The sequence below is a fragment of the Hyla sarda genome, chromosome 4 (assembly GCF_029499605.1).
Source record: "Hyla sarda isolate aHylSar1 chromosome 4, aHylSar1.hap1, whole genome shotgun sequence".
NCBI classification, from domain to species: domain Eukaryota; kingdom Metazoa; phylum Chordata; class Amphibia; order Anura; family Hylidae; genus Hyla; species Hyla sarda.
This window is the reverse complement of record NC_079192.1, coordinates 14,410,100-14,436,475: the sequence shown is the minus strand read 5'-3', so window position 1 is coordinate 14,436,475 and position 26,376 is coordinate 14,410,100. Positions and strand designations below refer to the sequence as shown.

At 45.8% G+C, this 26,376-nt stretch overlaps 1 protein-coding gene across 6 annotated transcripts in view; it reads right to left on the bottom strand.

The window, feature by feature from the left end:
- Positions 1–26,376, bottom strand: part of MINK1 (misshapen like kinase 1) — a gene marked incomplete at its 5' end in the record, with an annotated part of 96,832 nt that overhangs the window by 44,623 nt on the left and 25,833 nt on the right. For 3 of the 6 annotated variants that reach the window (XM_056570040.1, XM_056570043.1, XM_056570046.1), the window contains 7 exon segments: positions 4,585–4,770; positions 12,249–12,335; positions 15,251–15,358; positions 16,685–16,889; positions 20,595–20,664; positions 22,839–23,014; positions 23,397–23,475. In XM_056570040.1, coding sequence (XP_056426015.1) covers positions 4,585–4,770; positions 12,249–12,335; positions 15,251–15,358; positions 16,685–16,889; positions 20,595–20,664; positions 22,839–23,014; positions 23,397–23,475 — 911 coding nt within the window. 6 annotated transcript variants of the gene reach the window in all.

Below are 26,376 nucleotides of genomic sequence, written 5' to 3'. Positions count from 1 at the left end.
TCTCTCTCGCCACCTGAGCGGATTGCGCATTTGAGGTAACAGAATAGGGACGGCCGCACACATCCCTTTCCCAGAATGATGATTCAGAGTATAGGGTTTGGGGCGGAATCATTTTTACTTTTGGCTGTACTCTGGGTCATCATTCTGGGAAAATAATTGGCATATCAGTACTAAAATTGCAATTTTCTTCCCCCCCATAGTACACTTCATCCATTCCTGGAAAATAAATGAAGGGAACACCCGTCTGTTCCAAATCTCCACTTCACCCTATACACCTTCCCTAGGGGGTGCACTGTTTGTAATGATCTCACATATGGGTGTTCCTTTCTTGTATTTTCCTCTGAATGTATGTAACTGTTAGGTCCGTAACAAACATCCGCCTCAAATGCGAAGAGTTCTCGCTGAGCTCTGTCGTATTTCCAGGCGACAATTCGGAGTCACATGTTAGTTGTTCCCAGAAAAATGAAGCAGAGCATAGGTTGAAAATTGCAATTTTCAAAAGCTACCCTTCATCCATTCCTGGAAAATAAATTTAGAAAACACCCGTGCGTTCAAAATGTCCTCTTTACCCCTATATCCATTCCCCAGGGTGGGTACTTTCTGTAATGGTGTCACATGTGGGTGTTTCATTTTTGTATTTTCCTTGGAATGTATGTAACCGTACTGATATGCCCTAGGTCACAAATACAAAGTGACCTCTATGACTTCTGAGCCTTGTTGTGCACCCGCCCAGCACGTTACCCCATATGTGGATGTATTTTTATAGTCAGGGGGAAAAGCCCTCAAAAATTTGTAACCCAATTCCTCATATTACCCCTTGTGAAAATGTTAAAAATTGGGTAACCCCAGCATTTTACTGTAAAAAAATCAAATTTTCCAATTTATGGACCACTTTTCAAAAAAACTGTGAGGTATTATTTCCCACTGTACCCCTTGTTACGTTCATTGAGAGGTGTAGTTTCTAAAATGGTGTCACATGTGGGTTTTTCTTTGCTGATATTGCACAATGGGGGGCTTTATAAATGCACATGACCCCCGACTTCAATTACAACAAATTTAAGTCACTCCTTCTATTCTAAGCTTTGCAGTGCGTCCACAGAGCAATTTACATCCACATATGGGGGTATTTTTTTTCTCAGACAAAATTGTTCTACAAATTTTGGGGGCCTTTTGCCCTATTACTCAATGTGAAAATGAAACATTTGGGGTAACACTTTGAATATAGTGCAAAAAAAAAAAAAATCACATTTTTCACTTTTACGGCCCACTGTTCAAAAAACCTGTGAGGTGTAAGTACTCACTGTAACACTGTTACGTTCCCCGAGGGGTCTAGTTTCCAAAATGTAATGCCATGTGTTTTTTTTTTTTTTTTTTACTGTCCTGGCACCATAGGAGCTTCCTAAATGTGGCATGCCCCCAGAGCAAAATTTGTAACTCCTTCTCTTCTGAGACCTGTAGTGCGCCAGCAGAGCACTTTTCACCATCATATGGGATGTTTTCTGAATCGGGAGAAATTGAGCTTCAAATTTTGGGGGATATTTTCTGCTTTAACCCTTTGTAAAAATGTGAAATTTTTGGGAAACCAAGAATTTTAGGTACATTTTATTATTTTTTTTTTTACATATGCAAAAGTCGTGAAACCCCTGTGGGGTATTAAGCTTCACTTTACCCCTTGTTATGTTCCCCAACAACGTTCTTCCAAAAAGCCAAATGTGACTACTCCTCTTCTGAGACCTGTAGTGCGCCAGCAGAGCACTTTTCATTGGGAGAAATTGGGCTTCAAATTTTGGGGGGTATTTTCTGCTATTACCCTTTTTAAAAATGTAAATTTTGGGGGAAAACAAGCATTTTATGTAAAATTTTATTTTTTTTAACATTTGCAAAAGTCATGAAACACCTGTGGGGTATTAAGGCTTACTTAATTCCTTCTTACGTTCCCCTAGGGGTCTAGTTTCCAAAATGGTATGCCATGTGTTTTTTTTTTTTTTGCTGTTTTGACACCATAGGGGCTTCCTAAAGGCGACATGCCCCCCAAAAACCATTTCAGAAAAACGTACTCTCCAAAATCCCCTTGTCGCTCCTTCCCTTCTGAGCCCTCTACTGCGCCCACCGAACACTTTACATAGACATATGAGGTATGTGCTTACTCAAGAGAAATTGGGCTACAAATATAAGTATACATTTTTCTCCTTTTACCCCTTGTAAAAATTCAAAAACTAGGTCTACAAGAACATGCGAGTGTAAAAAATGAAGATTTTGAATTTTCTCCTTCACTTTGCTGCTATTCCTGTGAAACACCTAAAGGGTTAAAACACTTACTGAATGTCATTTTGAATACTTTGGGGGGTGTAGTTTTTATAATGGGGTCTTTTATGGGGTATTTCTAATATGAAAACTCTTCAAATCCACTTCAAACCTGAACTGGTCTCTGAAAAATAGTGAGTTTGAAAATTTTGTGAAAAATGTGAAAATTGCTGCTGAACTTTTAAGCCTCTGGTGTCTTCCAAAATTAAAAACTCATCAATTTTATGATGAAAACATAAAGTAGACATATTGTATATGTGAACCCCCAAAAAAATATATTTTGAATATCCATTTTCCTTACAAGCAGAGAGCTTCAAAGTTAGAAAAATGCAAAATTTTCAAATTTTTCATCAAATTTTGGGATTTTTCACCAAGAAAGGATGCAAGTTACCAAAAATTTTTACCACTAAGTTAAAGTAGAATATGTCACGAAAAAACAATCTCGGAATCAGAATGATAACTAAAAGCATTCCAGAGTTATTAATGTTTAAAGTGACAGTGGTCAGAATTGCAAAAAACGCTCCGGTCCTAAGGTGTAAAATGGCCTGGTCCTTAAGGGGTTAAGGACTCTTATTTTACGTTTTCGTTTTTTTCCTCCTCCCCTTCAAAAAAATCATACCTTTTTTATATTTTCATCCCCAGACTAGTATGAGGGCTTGTTTTTTGCGCGACCAGTTGTCCGTTGTAACGCCATCACTCACTTTATCATAAAATGTATGGCGCAACCAAAAAAATACTATTTGTGTGGACATTAAAAAGAAAACCGCAATTTTGCAAATTTTGTTTTCACGCCGTACAATTTACGGTAAAAATGACAAGTGTTCTTTATTCTTTGGGTCAATACGATTAAAATGATAGCCATGATAATAAACTTTACTATTACAGTTGCGCTTAAAAAAAAAAAACGCAAACTGTTTAACCAAATTAATACGTTTAAAATCCCCCTATTTCATTTTTCCGTATAAGCGGCGGTATGAGGGCTCATTTTTTGCGCTGTGAACTGTACTTTTTAGTGATACCATCTTTGCTTATATAAAACTTTTAATACTTTTTTAATCATTTTTTTTTGTAATAAAAGGTTATAAAAAAGCAGCTATTTTGGACTTTTTTTTTTCTGTTGACGCCGTTCACCGTACGGGATCATTAACATTTTATTTTAATAGTTGGGATGTTTACACATGCGGCGATACCAAATATGTCTATAAAATATCTTTATTTTTGTTTACACTTTTTGTGGGTGAAATAGGGAAAATGGGACAATTTACATTTTTATTGGGGGAGGGGTTTTTCATTTTTTTTTTTACTTTTATTTTTACGCTTTTTATGTCCCCATAGGAGACTATCTATACAATCATTCGATTGCTAATACTGTTCAGTGCTATGTATAGGACACAGCACTGATCAGTGTAATCGGTTATCCTCTGCTCTGGTCTGGTCTACTCGATCTCAGACCAGAGCAGAAGACCCCGGGAGACGGCCGGAGCCAGGTGAGGGGACCTCCGGCCGCCATGCTGTATGATCGGATCGCCGCGGCAGTGCTGCGGGCAATCCGATCATCCATTCAAAGAGGGGTTAATGGCGGACATCCGCATGATCGCGGATGTCCGCCATTACGGACGGGTCCCTGGCTGTCGCATAGGATGTAAATGTATGTCCTGGTGCGTTAAGTATCAGCTCACCAGGACGTACATTTACGTCATTTACGTCCTGCGTCGTTAAGGGGTTAAAGGGGTATACCAGGAAAAAATATATATATTTTTTTTATATCAACTGGCTCCATCAGGTTAAACAGATTTGTAAATTACTTCTATAAAAAAAAAAAAAAAAAATCTTAATCCTTCCAGTACTCATCAGCTGCTGAAGTGGAGTTGTTCTTTTCTGTCTGACCCCAGTGCTCTCTGTGGACATCTCTGCCCGTGTCAGGAACTGTCCAGAGTAGGACCAAATCCCCATAGCAAACCTCTAATGCTTCGGACAGTTCCTGAGACAGACAGAGATGTCAGCAGAGAGCACTGTGGTCAGACAGAAAAGAACAACTCAACTTCAGCAGCTGATAACTACTGGAAGGATTAAGATTTTTTTTTCAATAGAAGTAATTTACAAATCTGTTTAACTTTCTGAAGCCAGTTGGTCCCCGACCTACAACGGTCCCCCCGACCTACAACGGTCCCCCCGGAACCAATTATTATAGTAACTTGAGGGACCACTGTACTGAGTAGGATCAGCTTCTTAGCAGAAGGAAGGATGTATAGCAGACTAATGTAGTCGGGGTGGACTTACCTCTCTAGCCCAGGCGGGCTTCTCGCTGGGGTTCATGACGGAGCGGTTGTAGTGGTACAGGGGCTTCTTCTCCTGCTGTTGCTGCTGCTGTTGCTGCAGGGACTTGAGATAGGCGTGCTCCTGCTGGAGTTGGCGCTGCAGGCGCTCGGACTGGCGCTGTTCCTCCAGCTGTTTCCGCTTGTACTCCTAACCCAGATAAAGGCGGCTGAGCAGGTGAGCGACAGAAGGCAGGCGACAAAAAGGTGCGAACACACAGACGCTGCACGCTAGGCGGTATAGTGGAGTATTATTCTACACTGCTAGGGGTGGGCGGCTGTAATAATACTCAGTGTCTATAACCGGATACAAAACATGGACACAGAGGAGATCATCACCTACAGTAATAACAGCAGCACAGGATCGGGGGGAAGAGACGAGAGGGCGGCAAGTGTGGAGACCACAGCAAAGGACAGCTTCAGCCTGAGATCTGCCTTCTCTAGGAGCCCCATATACAGAGGAGAGACCCTCCGCTACATGACTGCAGAGAACCCATCGGAGCAACCATGGAGCATGTCTCTATATAAGGAGTATTATGGTATACAGTGGGGTGTCTCTATAAAGGGAGTATTATGGTATACAGTGGGGTGTCTATATATAGGGAGTATTATGGTATACAATGGGGTGTCTCTATATAGGGAGTATTATGGTATACACTGGGGTGTCTCTATATAGGGAGTATTATGGTATACAGTGGGGTGTCTCTATATAAGGAGCATTATGGTATACAGTGGGGTGTCTCTATATAAGGAGTATTATGGTATACAGTGGGGTGTCTCTATAAAGGGAGTATTATGGTATACAGTGGGGTGTCTATATATAGGGAGTATTATGGTATACAATGGGGTGTCTCTATATAGGGAGCATTATGGTATACAGTGGGGTGTCTCTATATAGGGAGTATTATGGTATACAATGGGGTGTCTCTATATAAGGAGTATTATGGTATACAGTGGGGTGTCTCTATAAAGGGAGTATTATGGTATACAGTGGGGTGTCTATATATAGGGAGTATTATGGTATACAATGGGGTGTCTCTATATAGGGAGTATTATGGTATACACTGGGGTGTCTCTATATAGGGAGTATTATGGTATACAGTGGGGTGTCTCTATATAGGGAGTATTATGGTATAAAGTGGGGTGTCTTTATATAAGGAGTATTATGGTATAAAGTGGGGTGTCTCTATATAAGGAGCATTATGGTATACAGTGGGGTGTCTCTATATAAGGAGTATTATGGTATACAGTGGGGTGTCTCTATATAGGGAGTATTATGGTATACAGTGGGGTGTCTCTATAAAGGGAGTATTATGGTATACAGTGGGGTGTCTCTATATATAGGGAGTGTTATGGTATACAGTGGGGTGTCTCTATATAGGGAGTGTTATGGTATACAGTGGGGTGTCTCTATATAGGGAGTATTATGGTATACAGTGGAGTGTCTCTATATAGGGAGTATTATGGTATACAATGGGGTGTCTCTATATAGGGAGTATTATGGTATACAGTGGGGTGTCTCTATATAGGGAGTATTATGGTATACAATGGGGTGTCTCTATATAGGGAGCATTATGGTATACAATGGGGTGTCTATATAGGGAGTATTATGGTATACAGTGGGGTGTCTCTATATAGGGAGCATTATGGTATACAATGGGGTGTCTCTATATAGGGAGTATTATGGTATACAATGGGGTGTCTATATAAGGAGCATTATGGTATAAAGTGGGGTGTCTCTATATAAGGAGTATTATGGTATAAAGTGGGGTGTCTCTATATAGGGAGTATTATGGTATACAGTGGGGTGTCTCTATATAGGGAGTATTATGGTATACAATGGGGTGTCTCTATATAGGGAGTATTATGGTATACAGTGGGGTGTCTCTATATAGAGAGTATTATGGTATACAGTGGGGTGTCTCTATATAGGGAGTATTATGGTATACAGTGGGGTGTCTCTATATAGGGAGTATTATGGTATACAGTGGGGTGTCTCTATATAGGGAGTATTATGGTATACAGTGGGGTGTCTCTATATAGGGAGTATTATGGTATACAGTGGGGTGTCTCTATATAGGGAGTATTATGGTATACAGTGGGGTGTCTCTATATAGGGAGTATTATGGTATACAGTGGGGTGTCTCTATATAGGGAGTATTATGGTATACAGTGGGGTGTCTCTATATAGGGAGTATTATGGTATACAGTGGGGTGTCTATATAGGGAGTATTATGGTATACAGTGGGGTGTCTCTATATAGGGAGCATTATGGTATACAATGGGGTGTCTCTATATAGGGAGTATTATGGTATACAATGGGGTGTCTATATAAGGAGCATTATGGTATAAAGTGGGGTGTCTCTATATAAGGAGTATTATGGTATAAAGTGGGGTGTCTCTATATAGGGAGTATTATGGTATACAGTGGGGTGTCTCTATATAGGGAGTATTATGGTATACAATGGGGTGTCTCTATATAGGGAGTATTATGGTATACAATGGGGTGTCTATATATAGGGAGTATTATGGTATACAGTGGGGTGTCTCTATATAGGGAGTATTATGGTATACAGTGGGGTGTCTCTATATAGAGAGTATTATGGTATACAATGGGGTGTCTCTATATAGGGAGTATTATGGTATACAGTGGGGTGTCTCTATATAGGGAGTATTATGGTATACAGTGGGGTGTCTCTATATAGGGAGTGTTATGGTATACAATGGGGTGTCTCTATATAGAGAGTATTATGGTATACAATGGGGTGTCTCTATATAGGGAGTATTATGGTATACAATGGGGTGTCTCTATATAGGGAGTATTATGGTATACAGTGGGGTGTCTCTATATAGGGAGTGTTATGGTATACAATGGGGTGTCTCTATATAGGGAGTGTTATGGTATACAATGGGGTGTCTCTATATAAGGAGTATTATGGTATACACTGGGGTGTCTCTATATAGGGAGTATTATGGTATACAGTGGGGTGTCTCTATATAGGGAGTATTATGGTATACAGTGGGGTGTCTCTATATAGGGAGTATTATGGTATACAATGGGGTGTCTCTATATAGGGAGTATTATGGTATACAGTGGGGTGTCTCTATATAGGGAGTATTATAGTATACAGTGGGGTGTCTCTATATAGGGAGTATTATGGTATACAGTGGGGTGTCTCTATATAGGGAGTATTATGGTATACAATGGGGTGTCTCTATATAGGGAGCATTATGGTATACAGTGGGGTGTCTCTATATAGGGAGTATTATAGTATACAGTGGGGTGTCTCTATATAGGGAGTATTATGGTATACAGTGGGGTGTCTCTATATAGGGAGTATTATGGTATACAGTGGGGTGTCTCTATATAGGGAGTATTATGGTATACAGTGGGGTGTCTCTATATAGGGAGTATTATAGTATACAGTGGGGTGTCTCTATATAGGGAGTATTATGGTATACAGTGGGGTGTCTATATAGGGAGTATTATGGTATACAGTGGGGTGTCTCTATATAGGGAGTGTTATGGTATACAGTGGGGTGTCTATATAGGGAGTATTATGGTATACAGTGGGGTGTCTCTATATAGGGAGTATTATGGTATACAGTGGGGTGTCTCTATATAGGGAGTGTTATGGTATACAGTGGGGTGTCTATATATAGGGAGTATTATGGTATACAATGGGGTGTCTCTATATAGGGAGTATTATGGTATACCGTGGGGTGTCTCTATATAGGGAGTATTATGGTATACAGTGGGGTGTCTCTATATAGGGAGTGTTATGGTATACAGTGGGGTGTCTATATATAGGGAGTATTATGGTATACAGTGGGGTGTCTATATATAGGGAGTATTATGGTATACAATGGGGTGTCTCTATATAGGGAGTATTATGGTATACAGTGGGGTGTCTCTAAATAGGGAGCATTATGGTATACAGTGGGGTGTCTATATAAGGAGCATTATGGTATACACTGGGGTGTCTCTATATAGGGAGTATTATGGTATACAGTGGGGTGTCTCTAAATAGGGAGCATTATGGTATACAATGGGGTGTCTATATAAGGAGCATTATGGTATAAAGTGGGGTGTCTATATAAGGAGTATTATGGTATAAAGTGGGGTGTCTCTATATAGGGAGTATTATGGTATACAATGGGGTGTCTCTATATAGGGAGTATTATGGTATACAATGGGGTGTCTCTATATAGGGAGTATTATGGTATACAGTGGGGTGTCTCTATATAGGGAGTATTATGGTATACAGTGGGGTGTCTCTATATAGGGAGTATTATGGTATACAGTGGGATGTCTCTATATAGGGAGTATTATGGTATACAGTGGGGTGTCTCTATATAGGGAGTATTATGGTATACCGTGGGGTGTCTCTATATAGGGAGTATTATGGTATACAGTGGGGTGTCTATATAGGGAGTATTATGGTATACAGTGGGGTGTCTCTATATAGGGAGTATTATGGTATACAGTGGGGTGTCTCTATATAGGGAGTATTATGGTATACAGTGGGGTGTCTCTATATAGGGAGTATTATGGTATACAGTGGGGTGTCTCTAAATAGGGAGTATTATGGTATACAGTGGGGTGTCTATATATAGGGAGTATTATGGTATACAATGGGGTGTCTCTATATAGGGAGTATAATGGTATACACGGGGGTGTCTATATAGGGAGTATTATGGTATACACTGGGGTGTCTCTATATAGGGAGTATTATGGTATACAGTGGGGTGTCTCTATATAGGGAGTATTATGGTATACAGTGGGGTGTCTATATAGGGAGTATTATGGTATACAGTGGGGTGTCTCTATATATAGGGAGTATTATGGTATACAGTGGGGTGTCTCTATATATAGGGAGTATTATGGTATACAGTGGGGTGTCTCTATATAGGGAGCATTATGGTATAGTGGGGTGTCTCTATATAGGGAGTATTATGGTATACAGTGGGGTGTCTCTATATAGGGAGTATTATGGTATACAGTGGGGTGTCTCTATATAGGGAGTGTTATGGTATACAGTGGGGTGTCTCTATATAGGGAGTATTATGGTATACAGTGGGGTGTCTATATAGGGAGTATTATGGTATACAGTGGGGTGTCTCTATATAGGGAGCATTATGGTATACAGTGGGGTGTCTATATAGGGAGTATTATGGTATACAGTGGGGTGTCTATATAGGGAGTATTATGGTATACAGTGGGGTGTCTCTATATAGGGAGTATTATGGTATACAGTGGGGGTGTCTATATAGGGAGTATTATGGTATACAGTGGGGTGTCTCTATATAGGGAGCATTATGGTATACAATGGGGTGTCTCTATATAGGGAGTATTATGGTATACAATGGGGTGTCTCTATATAGGGAGTATTATGGTATACAATGGGGTGTCACAGGTAGGGGTGTCACAGTGTAGTACAGGGTGTCTACATGTAGGTAGGGATGTCACAGTGTAGTACAGGGTGTCTACATGTAGGTAGGGATGTCACAGTGTAGTACAGGGTGTCTACATGTAGGTAGGGATGTCACAGTGTAGTACAGGGTGTCTACATGTAGGTAGGGGTGTCACAGTGTAGTACAGGGTGTCTACATGTAGGTTGGGGTGTCACAGTGTAGTACAGGGTGTCTACATGTAGGTAGGGGTGTCACAGTGTAGTACAGGGTGTCTACATGTAGGTAGGGGTGTCACAGTTTAGTACAGGGTGTATACATGTAGGTAGGGGTGTCACAGTGTAGTACAGGGTGTCTACATGTAGGTAGGGCTGTCACAGTGTAGTACAGGGTGTCTACATGTAGGTAGGGGTGTCACAGTGTAATACAGGTTGTCTACATGTAGGTAGGGGTGTCACAGTGTAGTACAGGGTGTCTACATGTAGGTAGGGGTGTCACAGTGTAGTACAGGGTGTCTACATGTAGGTAGGGGTGTCACAGTGTAATACTGGGTGTCTACATGTAGGTAGGGATGTCACAGTGTAGTACAGGGTGTCTACATGTAGGTAGGGGTGTCACAGTGTAATACTGGGTGTCTACATGTAGGTAGGGATGTCACAGTGTAGTACAGGGTGTCTACATGTAGGTAGGGGTGTCACTGTGTAGTACAGGGTGTCTACATGTAGGTAGGGGTGTCACAGTAGTACAGGGTGTCTACATGTAGGTAGGGATGTCACAGTGTAGTACAGGGTGTCTACATGTAGGTAGGGATGTCACAGTGTAGTACAGGGTGTCTACATGTAGGTAGGGATGTCACAGTGTAGTACAGGGTGTCTACATGTAGGTAGGGATGTCACAGTGTAATACTGGGTGCCTACATGTAGGTGGTGGGTGTCACAGTGTAGTACAGGGTGCCTACATGTAGGTAGGGATGTCACAGTGTAGTACAGGGTGCCTACATGTAGGTAGGGGTGTCACAGTGTAGTACAGGGTGCCTACATGTAGGTAGGGGTGTCACAGTGTAATACAGGGTGTCTACATGTAGGTAGGGGTGTCACAGTGTAATACAGGGTGTCTACATGTAGGTAGGGGTGTCACAGTGTAGTACAGGGTGCCTACAAGTAGGTAGGGATGTCACAGTGTAGTACAGGGTGCCTACATGTAGGTGGTGGTGGTGGGTGTCACAGTGTAGTAAAGGGTGCCTACATGTAGGTAGGGGTGTCACAGTGTAATACAGGGTGTCTACATGTGTGTGTGTGTGTGTGGGGGGGTCACAGTGTAGTTCAGGGTGTCTACATGTGGGGGGGTGGGTCACAGTGTAGTACAAGGTGTCTTTACACAGGTAGGGATCATGGTGTAGAGTTGGGTGTCTATATGCAGATTGGGGTGTCACAGTGTAGCATAAGGTTTATATGCCAGTAGGGATGTCACTACACAGGGTGTCTATATGCAGACAGGAGTGTCATGGGGTAGCCCAGGGTGTCTATATGAAGTTTGAGATGTCACGGTGTAATCCAAGGGGTCTATATGCAGTTTGGGATGTCACGGTGTAATCCAAGGGGTCTATATGCAGTTTGGGATGTCACGGAGTAGTCCAAGGGGTCTATATGCAGGCAGGGGTGTCATGGGGTAGTCCAAGTGGTCTATATGCAGTTTCGGATGTCACAGGGTAGTCCAAGGGGTCTATATGCAGTTTCGGATGTCAGGGGGTAGTCCAAGGGGGTCTATATGCAGTTTCGGATGTCACGGTGTAATCCAAGGGGTCTATATGCAGGCAGGGATGTCACACTGTAGTCTAAAGGTGTCTATATGTAGTTAAGGATGTTGCTGAACAGTCCAGTGTATCGATATGCAGGCAGGGGTGTCACGGTGTAGTATAAAGGTGTCTATATACAGTTAAGGATGTTGCTGAACAGTCCGGTGTGTCGATACGCATGCAGGGGTGTCACGCTTTGGTATAGAGATGTCTATATGCAGTTTGGGATGTCACGGTGTAGTCCAAGGGGTCTATATGCAGTTAAGGATGTTGCTGAACAGTCCGGTGTGTCGATATGCAGGCAGGGGTGTCACGCTGTAGTATAAGCAGTCTCTATGTGCTAGAGGAGTAGGAGGGAGTATAACTTTTGGTAAGGTGAGGAGAGGCCGCACTACACAAGCCAACAGGAGTCGCTGATTTACCAGTAATAGGGCCTGTTCCTGCAGAAGCTGCTGCTGGAGAATTTCTAACTGTCTCTGTTCTTCCTCTAACTTCTGTCTGATATATTCCTAGAGAAGGAGAGATGCAGAGAGAGCCAAGAGACAGCTGGGAGAGATCCAGAGATAACACAGGAAGGAGGGAGCATGGCCATATCACACAAACATCCCCGCAAAACACTGACACAGCGACCACAGGGGTACAAACACGGGGGGCAAGAAGATTCGGTCATCTCCAAACATGACATTCAGGGACAACACAACCATGCAACAGACCGGAAAGATGACCGAAACCTCCTCTGAGTACATGAGGCATGTGTGGTGGCCCTCCCCCGAGTACATGAGGCATGTGTGGTGGCCCTCCCCCGAGTACATGAGGCATGTGTGGTGGCCCTCCCCCGAGCACATGAGGCATGTGTGGTGGCCCTCCCCCGAGCACATGAGGCATGTGTGGTGGCCCTCCCCCGAGCACATGAGGCATGTGTGGTGGCCCTCCCCCAAGCACATGAGGCATGTATGGTGGCCGCCCTCCCCCGAGCACATGAGGCATGTATGGTGGCCGCCCTCCCCCGAGTACATGAGGCATGTATGGTGGCCGCCCTCCCCCGAGTACATGAGGCATGTGTGGTGGTGGCCCTCCCCCGAGTACATGAGGCATGTGTGGTGGTGGTGGCCCTCCCCCGAGTACATGAGGCATGTGTGGTGGTGGCCCTCCCCCGAGTACATGAGGCATGTGTGGTGGTGGCCCACCCCCGAGTACATGAGGCATGTGTGGTGGTGGCCCTCCCCCGAGTACATGAGGCATGTGAGGTGGCCCTCCCCCGAGTACATGAGGCATGTGAGGTGGCCCTCCCCCGAATACATGAGGCATGTGAGGTGGCCCTCCCCCGAGTACGAGGCATGTGAGGTGGCCCTCCGGAGTACACGAGGCATGTGTGATGGCCCTCCCCTGAGTACACGAGGCATGTGTGATGGCCCTCCCCTGAGTACACGAGGCATGTGTGATTGCCCTCCCCTGAGTACACGAGGCATGTGTGATGGCCCTCCCCTGAGTACACGAGGCATGTGTGATGGCCCTCCCCTGAGTACACGAGGCATGTGTGATGGCCCTCCCCTGAGTACACGAGGCATGTGTGATGGCCCTCCCCTGAGTACATGAGGCAGGGGTGATGGCCCTCCCCCCGAGTACATGAGGCAGGGGTGATGGGCCTCACCATTATATATGCGCAAGGTGTGGTCCTCCCCAGCATACATGAGGCAGGGGTGATGGGCCTCACCATTATATATGAGCAAGGTGTGGTCCTCCCCAGCATACATGAGGCATATCTATATCAGTCTGTTACCAATACCTTGCGTCATACACATACCCCACACAACAGCAATACATTTACTCTATGTCATACATGAACCCCACACCACGGTACGTTCATCATGCATCATACATGTACTGTGATACCCCATCCCATACATACAGTGGGGAAAAAGTATTTAGTCAGCCACCAATTGTACAAGTTCTCCTACTTAAAAAGATGAGAGAGGCTGTCATTTTCATCATAGGTTATAACCTCAACTAGGAGAGACAGAATGGGGGGAAAGAATAAAGGAAATCACATTGTAGGATTTCTAATCAATTGGCAAATTCCTTGGTAAAAGAAGTATTTGGTAACCTACAAGCAAGCAGGATTTCTGGCTCTCACAGACCTGTAACTTCTTTATGAGTCTCCTCTGTCCTCCACTCGTTACCTGTACTAATGGCTCCTGTTTGAACTCCCAACTCCACTACAGCCAAGACCAAAGAGCTGTCGAAGGACACCAGAAACAAAATTGTAGACCTGCACCAGGCTGGAAAACTGAATCTGCATTAGGCAAGCAGCTTGGTGTGAAGAAATCAACTGTGGGAGCAATTATTAGAAAATGGAAGACATACAAGACCACTGATTATCTCCCTCGCTCCGGGGCTCCACGCAAGATCTCACCCCATAGTGTCAAAATGATCATAACGGTGAGCAAAAATCCCAGAACCACACGGCGACCTAGTGAATGACCTGCAGAGAGCTGGGACCAAAGTAACAAAGGCTACCATCAGTAACACACTACACCGCCGGGGACTCAAATCATGCAGTGCCAGACGTGTCCCCCTGCTTAAGCCAGTACATGTCTGGGCCAGTCTGAAGTTTGCTAGAGAGTATTTGGATGATCCAGATGAGGATTGGGAGAATGTCATATGGTCAGATGAAACCAAAGTAGAACTTTTTAGTAAATACTCAACTCGTTGTGTTTGGAGGAGAAAGAATGCTGAGTTGCCTCCAAAGAACACCATACCTACTGTGAAGCATGGGGGTGGAATCATGCTTTGGGGCTGTTTTTCAGCAAAAGGGACCAGGACAACTGATCCGTGTAAAGGAAAGAATGAATGGGGCCATGTATCATGAGATTTTGAGTGAAAACCTCCTTGCATCAGCAAGGGCATTGAAGATGAAATGTGGCTGGGTCTTTCAGCATGACAATGATCCCAAACAAACCGCCAGGGCAATGAAGGAGTGGCTTCATAAGAAGCATTTCAAGGTCCTGGAGTGGCCTAGCCCATAGAAAGAGGGAGTTGAAAGACCATGTTGCCCAGTGACAGCCCCAAAACATCACTGCTCTAGAGGAGATCTGGATGGAGGAATGGGCCAAAATACCAGCAACAGTGTGTGAAAACCTTGTGAAGACAGAAAACATGTGACCTCTGACATTGCCAACAAAGGGGATATAACAAAGTATTGAGATGAACTTTTGTTATTGACCACATTTTTTAATTCTGTCTCTCATAGTTGAGGTTATAACCTATGATGATAATTACAGCCTCTAATCTTTATAAGTGGGAGAACTTGCACAATCGGTGGCTGACTAAATACTTTTTTGCCCCACTGTATATGTCATCCTGCAGGTATACCCCATGTTATAGCACGGAGCCCACCTGGTGATCGAACCGCTGAAAGACTAACCTGCTCCCTCTCGGCCATCCTCCTCTCCTCCTCCCGTCGTATGTCATCTCTCCTCCGCTGCTGTTCTTTCTCGTGAAGTTTCCTCTGCTCTCGTTCACGGCGCTGCTGCTGCGGAAATAAAAACAGAGACCCCGATACAGTCAAACAAGAGGTAATGTAAGGACAGGCCTAGAGCTGGGCGGTATGAGCAAAAACGTGTATCACGGTATTTTTGTAAGTGATGGCGGTTCCACAGTATTTAACGGTATTTCTCCCCCCCACCCCCATGTGTCCTGGGCACCGCTTCTCTTCCAACGACCCCCCCCCCCCCAAATGAATTATCAGCTGCGCTGTCCCCACATCATGTCACCGCAAGCGCTCCTCTGCTCATCCTCCTTTGAGTTGCGGGTCGCCGGCGCTAGAAATCTGTACTGTACTACAAATAACGTTTCCCGGGCTCTGGTACCATCTTCACTAGAGATGAGCGAACTTACAGTAAATTCGATTCGTCACGAACTTCTCGGCTCGGCAGTTGATGACATTTCCTGCATAAATTAGTTCTGCTTTCAGGTGCTCCCGTGGGCTGGAAAAGGTGGATACAGTCCTAGGAGACTCTTTCCTAGGACTGTATCCACCTTTTCCAGCCCAACGGAGCACCTGAAGGCTGAACTAATTTACGCAGGATAAGTCATCAACTGCCGAGCCGAGAAGTTTGTGACGAATCGAATTTACTGTAAGTTCGCTCATCTCTAATCTTCGCTGTCCTGTGCTGCAGTCCTCTTGCTGTTTACTTAGGACGGGAAAGTCACAGAGCCGCCAGCCTATCATGGGCCAGGGTGGGACATCGCTGCGGTCGGTGATAGGCTGAGCGCACTGTCATGCATGGAGACGGCCTGCTCCTTACATGACAGTGGGCTCAGCCTATCAGCGGCCGAGACGGGACATCGCTGCGGACGGTGATAGGCTGACGACTCTGTGACGTTCCCATCCCCAGGACCGCAGTGGGGGAACCGTGAGGCCGCTAACGGGGAATGTTGGAAGGCAAGTATATTTTTGCAGCCCGGGCAACGTTATTTGTAGTACAGTACAGATTTCTAGCACCGGTGGCCCGCAACTCATAGGAGGATGAGCAGAGGAGCGCACGCGGGTGACGTGATGTGGGGACAGCGCAGCTGATAATTCATTGGGGGGCAGAAAAAAAGCAGAACAGCGCTCGCGGGTCACACATGATTAGTTCCCCGATGCGGGGACAGCGCGCTGCGGCGGATAATTCACTCATTCGAGGGGGGGCTTGGGGGCCCAACCGGTATTGCGGTATGGGCAAGAATTCATATTGTGCAGGAAAAAAAATTCGGTATTCGGTATGAACCGGTATACCGCCCAGCACTAGACAGGCCTATAAAGGGGTACTCCAATACGAGGGTACTCAAGGACCTCTAGGTGCACACCACCTACCTCCTCCACGCGCCTGCGCTCCTCCTTCTGCTCTTCAATGCGTCTCTGGCGCTCGTGCAGCAGCTGCTTGATGTGCGCCTCGGAGTCACGGTGCTGGGGTCCCATCTGCTGCTGCTTCAGAGCTTCAGAGTTACTCTTGTTCTCCTGCTGCAGCCTCAGGAACTCGCGTCTCAGCGTGGACTCCCCCGGAACGTTCATGATGGAGCTGGAAAGATTAGACACGGCATACTCAGCTGTAAAGAAGTCCTTATTGACATGGAGCGGCCATTACGGTTGCACGATCTATTGCAGTGGTCTCCAACCTGCGGACCTCCAGATGTTGCAAAACTATAACTCCCAGCATGCCCGGACAGCCGTTGGCTGTCCGGGCATGCTGGGAGTTGTAGTTTTGCAACATCTGGAGGTCCGCAGGTTGGAGACCTCTGATCTATCGCATCATGTTTCTTGCTAATTGCTATATGTCTCCCTGGGAAAACTTGTGATTACCAGTGCTGAAATTTGATTGCCAAGTCAGTATTCCCCTAAATAGGGTGCCCGGCCCCCCCGGTTGGGAAAACTTGTCCTAAGTAATAATAGGGGTGCAGGGGAAACATAAATACCTGATGCTCACGTTGTGCATCCTACTGAAACTCCATAGGACATCCTGCCATGTGTGTTGCTTCAACCCCCGACGTACGTTTTGCATTGTGCTTCGTCAGGGGGCGTGTCTGACACTCCCCCTGACGAAGCACAACGCGAAACGTACGTTGGGGTTGGAGCTGGTAGGTTGGCAACACACATGGCAGAATGCTATCTATCTGTATTGTCATACTAGGTATCATTGTATCCGATAGGCGGGCTGAGATTTCTCCAGTATTCCATGGGCTTTTGCTTACTCTATCATCCCCACTTTTCTGTACTTGTCATATCAGTGCCTGTATTTTTATTATTTTATCTTTTTAATGTCTGTCTTGTAATTTAATATATGTCTAATACATTTTATATTTTTACACTATTGGTTCTTCTTTTGTTGGTGTATATACACAAGAATAGGAAGTGTCCTGATAAATTCTACAAAGTAAGGGGAGATTGGTGCTCTTCTCCCCTCACACAGTGTACACCTGCAGAGGTGCGCAACCTGCGTTCTTTGATACCATAAATATGTGTTCATTTGCCCTACGTATGTGCTTTGGTTCTTCCCTCGCTCCGTGTCCTATCCTCTGTATGTCCCCGTTTACCTTCCCCTTTAACCCCTTATTTTGCAGGCAGCTTTGACACGCGTGTCTGTTAAGCTTTGCACTCTGTTACTGGCGGGTAAGGTAGGACGGAGTTATTTCGTCCATTCACGTGACTGGATTGTTTTGTTGTATGTTCTCTTTTTTAAAGGGGTACTCCGGACCCAAGACATCTTATCCCCTATCCAAAGGATAGGGGATAAGATGTCTGATTGCAGGGGGCCCACCGCTGGGGAACCCCACAATCTAGCATGCAGTTCCCACCAGTAAGCACTGCAGGAAGCGATGGAGGCTCTCAGTGTTATGCCTCCCGACTACGGGGACAGAGTATCGTGACGTAACGACTCCGCCCCCGCGTGACGTCACACCCCGCCCCCTCAATGCAAGTCTATGGGAGGGGGCGTGACGGGAATCGCTGGAGGCTCCAGGTCTCATGCCTCTTGACCACGGGGACAGGAAGCAAAGAAGCGCTGGAGGCTCCAAGTCTCATGCCTCTTGACCACGGGGACAGAGTATCGTGACGTCACAACTCCGCCCCTGTGTGAGGTCACGTCCCGCCCCCTCAATGCAAGTCTATGGGAGGGGGTGTGACGGGAGTCACGCCCCCTCCCATAGACTTGCATTGAGGGGGGGGGGGCGTCAACATACTCAGTCCCCGTGGTCGGGAAGCATAACACAGAGCCTCCAACGCTTCCTGCAGTGCTTACAGGTGGTTGCTGCACGCTAGATTGCTGGGGGTCCCCAGCGGCAGTCCCCCCGCGATCAGACATCTTATCCCCTATCCTTTGTATAGGGGATAAGATGCCTTGGGACTGGAGTACCCCTTTAATGTTGATGCCGGACTATCCTGCATAGTCTGTACAAGTCTACCATCAGAATGATTATTTATGTACATTGGTATGCAGACTTTGTATTGTTGCTCTGACTTCGGTAAACCGGTGTTTTTTACTGTTCCAATAAAATGAATAAAAATTTAAAAAAAAATAAAAAAAAAATAAAAAAAAAATACCTGACCCCGTAGGTCTGCTGCAGATCCCGTTCTCCTTCACGCGGTCCCCAATATCTTTTCTGTGCTCCTGACAACCAGCTGGATCCAGGACATTTCCTGCTCAGCCAATCAGTGGCCGCAGCGGCGTCATGTTTCAGGCCAGTGATTGGCTGAGCAGGAAGGTCCTGTGAGTGCAATAAGAAACAGGACTGCATGGGGGAGAACGGTATCAGAGGCAGGACTGGGGGGGGGGGGGACCCGGCTAGGTAAGTATGCAAGTTTTTATGTTTTCCCTGCGCCCCGTCACAAAATTAAAAGAGTAGTCCAGGCCTGAAAAACGTATCCCCTATCTTAAGGATAGGGGATAACTTTCAGATTGCGGCGAGTACGACCGCTGGGGCCCCCCGTGATCTCCTGTATGGGACCCCGGCAGCCTGCGGGAAGGGGGCGTGTCGACCACCACATGAAGCGGCGGCTGACACACCCCCTCAATATAACTATGGCACAGCCGGAGCGCTGCCTTCCACAATCTCTGGCTCTCCCATAGCGCTTCGTGCGGTGGTCGACATGCCCCCTTCCTGCTGGTTGCCGGGGGCCCCATCCAGGAAATCGCGGGGGGGGGGGGGGGGGGGGAGATCTGGTATGGGCCCAGCGGTTGGACCCCCCGCAATCTGAAACTTAACCCCTATACTTAACATAGGGGATACGTTTTTCAGGACTGGACTACTCCTTTAATGAGGAGATGTGATATGGGGGTGTGGACATGAAACGGGGGAGATGGGATGAGGGGGGTGTAGACATGAAACGGGGGAGATGGGGTGAGGGGGGTGTGGACATGAAACGGGGGAGATGGGACGAGGGGGGTGTGGACATGAAACGGGGGAGATGGGACGAGGGGGGTGTGGACATGAAACGGGGGAGATGGGACGAGGGGGGGGTGGACATGAAACGGGGGAGATGGGGTGAGCGGGGTGTGGACATGAAACGGGGGAGATGGGATGAGCGGGGTGTGGACATGAAACGGGGGAGATGGGATGAGCGGGGTGTGGACATGAAACGGGGGAGATGGGACGAGGGTGTGTGGACATGAAACGGGGGAGATGGGATGAGGGGGTGTGGACATGAAACGGGGGAGATGGGATGAGGGGGGTGTGGACATGAAACGGGGGAGATGGGATGAGGGGGGTGTGGACATGAAACGGGGGAGATGGGATGCGGGGGGTGTGGACATGAAACGGGGGAGATGGGACGAGGGGTGTGTGGACATGAAACGGGTGAGATGGAATGAGGGGGGTGTAGACATGAAACAGGGGAGATGGGATGAGGGGGTGTGGACATGAAATGGGGGAGATGAGATGAGGGGGTGTGGACATGAAATGGGGGAGATGGGACGAGGGGGGTGTGGACATGAAACAGGGGAGATGGGATGAGGGGGTGTGGACATGAAACGGGGGAGATGGGACGAGGGGGGTGTGGACATGAAACAGGGGAGATGGGATGAGGGGGTGTGGACATGAAACGGGGGAGATGGGACGAGGGGGGTGTGGACATGAAACAGGGGAGATGGGATGAGGGGGGTGTGGATTTCACCATTTGTTTATTATATTGAAACCTCAACATCTACCTCTATAGTCACAATCGCAAATTTTCCCCAAATCGTGCAGCCCTAGAGGCCATGTGTCAATATAAAAGAGGTGCGTGTCCTTACCTGGGCTCCCCTTCCTCCACATGGTTCTCCTCCTCATCCTCACTTCCACTGTATTCATATTCGGTCTCATCTGTATGATGGGGAACAGAGCAGAGTATACATCACACCGGAGCTTCATATTCATCCGCAGTAAAAACCAGTGGGTCTGCAGCAGCTACTTCTCAACCAGATTGACAATGCAGCTGCTGCAGAAACTCTTTTATAAACACCCTAGCTGCTGAAAACGAGGTTCTGCAGCAGCAGCTGAGGTGATGGATAAGGCATAATTGTACCATGGAATTTAACTTCAAACCTCTGTGATCTTATGCGAGTGTTTCCCAACCAGGGTGCCTCCAGCTGTCGCAAAACTACAACTCCCAACATGCCCGGACAGCCGAAGGCTGTCCGGGCATGCTAGGAGTTGTAGTTTTTCAACAGCTGGAGGTACTCTAGCTGGAAAACCCTGTCCTATGTATTTAACCCCTTAAGGACCGGGGGGTTTTCCACTTTCGTTTTTTGCTCCTTGCCCAAAAATCTACAGTGAAACGGAAAAAAAAATCATTGTGCGACAAAATTGAAAAAAAAAAAAAAAAAAAAAACGCAGGTTAGTAACTTTTGGGGGCTTCCGTTTCTACGTAGGACATTTTTCGGTAAAAATGACACCTTATCATTATTCTGTAGGTCCATACGATTAAAATGATCCCCTACTTATATAGGTTTGATTTTGTCGCACTTCTGGAAAAAATCATAACTACATGCAGAAAAATGTATACGTTTAAAATGGTCATCTTCTGACCCCTATAACTTTTTTATTTTTCCGTGTATGGGGCGGTATGAGGGCTCATTTTTTGCGCCGTGATCTGAAGTTTTTAACGGTACAATTTTTGCATTGATATGATCTATTGAGCGCGTACGCCATTGACCTTGCGGTTTAAATAACGATACATTTTTATATTTCGGACATTTCCGCACGCGGCGATACCATATATGTTTAATTTTATTTATACTGTTTTTTTTTATGGGAAAAGGGGGGTGATTCAAACTTTTAATAGGGAAGGGGTTAAATGATCTTTATTCACTTTTTCTTTTTGCACTTTTTTTTTTGCAGTGTTATAGGTCCCATAGGGACCTATAACACTGCACACACTGATCTTTTATACTGATCATTGTTATCCCATAGGGGGCTATAACACTGCACAAATGGTCTTTCACATTGATCATTGTTATCCCATAGGGACCTATAACACTGCACACACTGATCTTTTATACTGATCATTGTTATCCCATAAGGGGCTATAACACTGCACAAATGGTCTTTCACATTGATCATTGTTATCCCATAGGGACCTATAACACTGCACACACTGATCTTTTACATTGATCACTGGTTTCTCATAAGAAACCAGTGATCGATGATTCTGCCGCTTGACTGCTCATGCCTGGATCTCAGGCGCTGAGCAGTCATTCGGCGATCGGACAGCGAGGAGGCAGGTAAGGGGCCCTCCCGCTGTCCTGTAAGCTGTTCGGGATGCCGCGATTTCGCCGCGGCTAACCCGAACAGCCCACTGAGCTAACTGGCAGTTTTTACTTTCACTTTATCTGCGTGGCTCAGCTATTAGCGGCCGGGTCCTGGCTTCACTATGACGCCGGGCCCGCCGTGATATGATGCGGGGTTACCGTGGGACCCTGCGTTATATCCCGGGAGCGGGACCGAGGACGTACTCATACGTCCTTGGTCCTTAAGGGGTAAAAGGGGTACTCTGGTGGAAAACTTATTTTTTTTATTTATTTTTTAATCAACTGGTGCCAGAAAGTTAAACAGATTTGTAAATGACTTCTATAAAAAAAATCAAAAAATCTTAATCCTTCCAGTACTTATTAGATACTGAATACTACAGAGGAAATTATTTTCTTTTTGGAACACAGTGCTCTCTGCTGACATCTCTGTCCATTTTAGGAACTGTCCAGAGCAGCATATGTTTTCTATGTGGATTTTCTCCTACTCTGGACAGTTCCTAAAATGGACAGAGATGTTAGCAGAGAGCACTGTGGTCATGATGTCAGCAGAGAGCTCTGTGTTCCAAAAAGAAAATAATTTCCTCTGTAGTATTCAGCAGCTAATAAGTACTGGAAGGATTAAGATTAAAAAAAAAAAAAAAAAAAAAAAAAAAAAAAGGGTTTCCATCAGAGTACCCCTTTAATAATGACCAGCAGGGGGAGCACTATACTAAAAAAAAAATATTGAGGCCCCTCCGGGCAACGTACCCTTCTCCACGCGCTTTTTCCGGGACCGATCGATGTGATCTTTGAGTTGTATCCTGACCTGCCTCTCAGTGGGCTGGTCTCTAATAAAGGGGTACTTCAGGAGCTGCTCAGTGGGCGGTCGGTTCATGTAGTTCTTGATCAGACAGGTGTCAATGAAGTCGATGAATTTTTTGGACCTGAAGATTGGAAAAATAATAAAAGACAAGGCAAAAACGTGTTGTAAATGGACATGGAAATCTGCATCAAGCAGGGTAAAGAATGGTGGTTTATATTCTGTATGCCATGGCTATATACAGGGACTATATACATACAAGGAAGTGAACGTTCTCCTCTATTAGATCAACAAATACACAGTAATTCCCATTACTGCCTTGTATACATATCAGTTACTGACTGGAGGATGCCTGGGGGGCTGTATACAGAGAGGACGTGGTCATGTGATGCGGGAGAGGATTTGGGCTGTTTGTTTAGTAGGGAATTAATGCGATCTTGTAATATTTCCCATGTGGCCGACATTATACGGCTTTGCTGCGATTAGCGCAGTCATTAGACACTTACCATTTCTTGGATTTGAGTTTCGGAGGAGGGTTCCTGGGGATAAGGAATAAAGCTCTCATCGGATGCATGTCGCACAGCGCTGGAGAGAGACCGAGAAGAGACCATGAGGAGACATACAAGATGGGGATCAAAAGCCGGGGATGTAATTACTCAGATAATGGGACTAAGTGAGCACTGCCATACAGTATACGGGGTAAGGAGGTAGGACTCCACGGGAGCAGAGGCTGGAGACAGTGCTGATAACTACTAAGACCAGTCTACACCATCACAGAATATACCATTATTAGGAGATGACAAGTGTCCTGAAACCTAACCTACTATCACCAGAGGACGAGTGTACTGAAACCTAACCTACTATCACCAGAGGACGAGTGTACTGAATACCAACCTAAAACCACCAGAGGACGAGTGTACTGAAACCTAACCTACTATCACCAGAGGACGAGTGTACTGAATACCAACCTAAAACCACCAGAGGACGAGTGTACTGAAACCTAACCTACTATCACCAGAGGACGAGTGTAGTGAAACCTAACCTACTATCACCAGAGGACGAGTGTACTGAAGACCAACCCACTATGACCAGAGGACGAGTGTACGGAAACCTAATCTACTATCACCAGAGGACGAGTGTACTGAAGACCAACCCAAAATCACCAGAGGACAAGAGTACTAAAGACTAACCTATCATCACCAGAGGACGAGTGTACTGAAACCTAACCTACTATCACCAGAGGACGAGTGTACTGAAACCTAACCTACTATCACCAGAGGACGAGTGTACTGAAACCTAACCTACTATCACCAGAGGACGAGTGTACTGAAACCTAACCTACTATCACCAGAGGACGAGTGTACTGAAACCTAACCTACTATCACCAGAGGACGAGTGTACTGAAACCTAACCTACTATCACCAGAGGACGAGTGTACTGAAACCTAACCTACTATCACCAGAGGACGAGTGTACTGAAACCTAACCTACTATCACCAGAGGACGAGTGTACTGAAACCTAACCTACTATCACCAGAGGGCGAGTGTACTGAAGACCAACCCAAAATCACCAGAGGACGAGTGTACAGAAAGCTAACCTACTATCACCAGAGGACGAGTGTACTGAAGACCAACCCAAAATCACCAGAGGACAAGAGTACTAAAGACTAACCTATCATCACCAGAGGACGAGTGTACTGAAACCTAACCTACTATCAACAGAGGACGAGTGTACTGAAAGCTAACCTATCATCACCAGAGGACGAGTGTACTGAAAGCTAACCTACTATCACCAGAGGACGAGTGTACTGAAGACCAACCCACTATCACCAAAGGACGAGTGTACTGAAGACCAACCCAAAAACACCAGAGGACGAGAGTACTAAAGACCAATCTATCATCACCAGAGGACGAGAGTACTAAAGACCAACCCACCATCACCAGAGGACGAGTGTACTGAAGACCAACCCACCAATTACCAGAGGACGAGTGTACTGAAGACCAAACCAAAATCACCAGAGGACGAGTGTACTGAAGACCAACCCAAAATCACCAGAGGACGAGTGTACTGAAACCTTACCTACTATCACCAGAGGACGAGTGTACTGAAGACCAACCCACTATCACCAGAGGACGAATGTACTGAAGACAAACCTACTATCACCAGAGGACGAGTGTACTGAAAGCTAACCTACTATCACCAGAGGACGAGTGTACTGAAAGCTAACCTACTATCACCAGAGGACGAGTGTACTGAAACCTAACCTACTATCACCAGAGGACGAGTGTACTGAAACCTAACCTACTATCACCAGAGGACGAGTGTACTGAAACCTAACCTACTATCACCAGAGGGCGAGTGTACTGAAGACCAACCCACTATCACCAAAGGACGAGTGTACTGAAGACCAACCCAAAAACACCAGAGGACGAGAGTACTAAAGACCAACCTATCATCACCAGAGGACGAGTGTACTGAAGACCAACCCAAAATCACCAGAGGACGAGTGTACTGAAGACCAACCCAAAATCACTAGAGTACTAAAGACCAATCTATCATCACCAAAGGACGAGAGTACTAAAGACCAACCCACCATCACCAGAGGACGAGTGTACTAAAGACCAACCCACCATCACCAGAGGACGAGTGTACTGAAGACCAAACCAAAATCACCAGAGGACGAGTGTACTGAAGACCAAACCAAAATCACCAGAGGACGAGTGTACTGAAACCTTACCTACTATCACCAGAGGACGAGTGTACTGAAGACCAACCTACTATCACCAGAGGACGAGTGTACTGAAGACCAACCCACTATCACCAGAGGACGAATGTACTGAAGACAAACCTATCATCACCAGAGGACGAATGTACTGAAGACAAACCTATCATCACCAGAGGACGAGTGTACTGAATACCAACCCACCATCACCATAGGACGAGTGTACTAAAGACCAACCCACCATCACCAGAGGACGAGTGTACTGAATACCAAACCACCATCACCAGAGGACGAGTTTACTGAAGACCAAACCACCATCACCAGAGGACAAGTTTACTGACACCTAACCTACTATCACCAGAGGACAAGTGTACTGAAGACCAACCCACCATCACCAGAGGACGAGTGTACTGAATACCAACCCACCATCACCAGAGGACGAGTGTACTGAATACCAACCCACCCTCACCAGAGGACAAGTGTACTGATACCTAACCCACCATCACCAGAGGACAAGTGTACTGAAGACAAACCCACCATCACCAGAGGACAAGTGTACTGAATACCAAACCACCATCACCAGAGGACGAGTGTACTGTATACCAAACCACCATCACCAGAGGACGAGTGTACTGAAGACAAACCCACTATCACCAGAGGACGAATGTACTGAAGACAAACCTATCATCACCAGAGGACGAGTGTACTGAAGACAAACCTATCATCACCAGACGACAAGTTTACTGACACCTAACCTACTATCA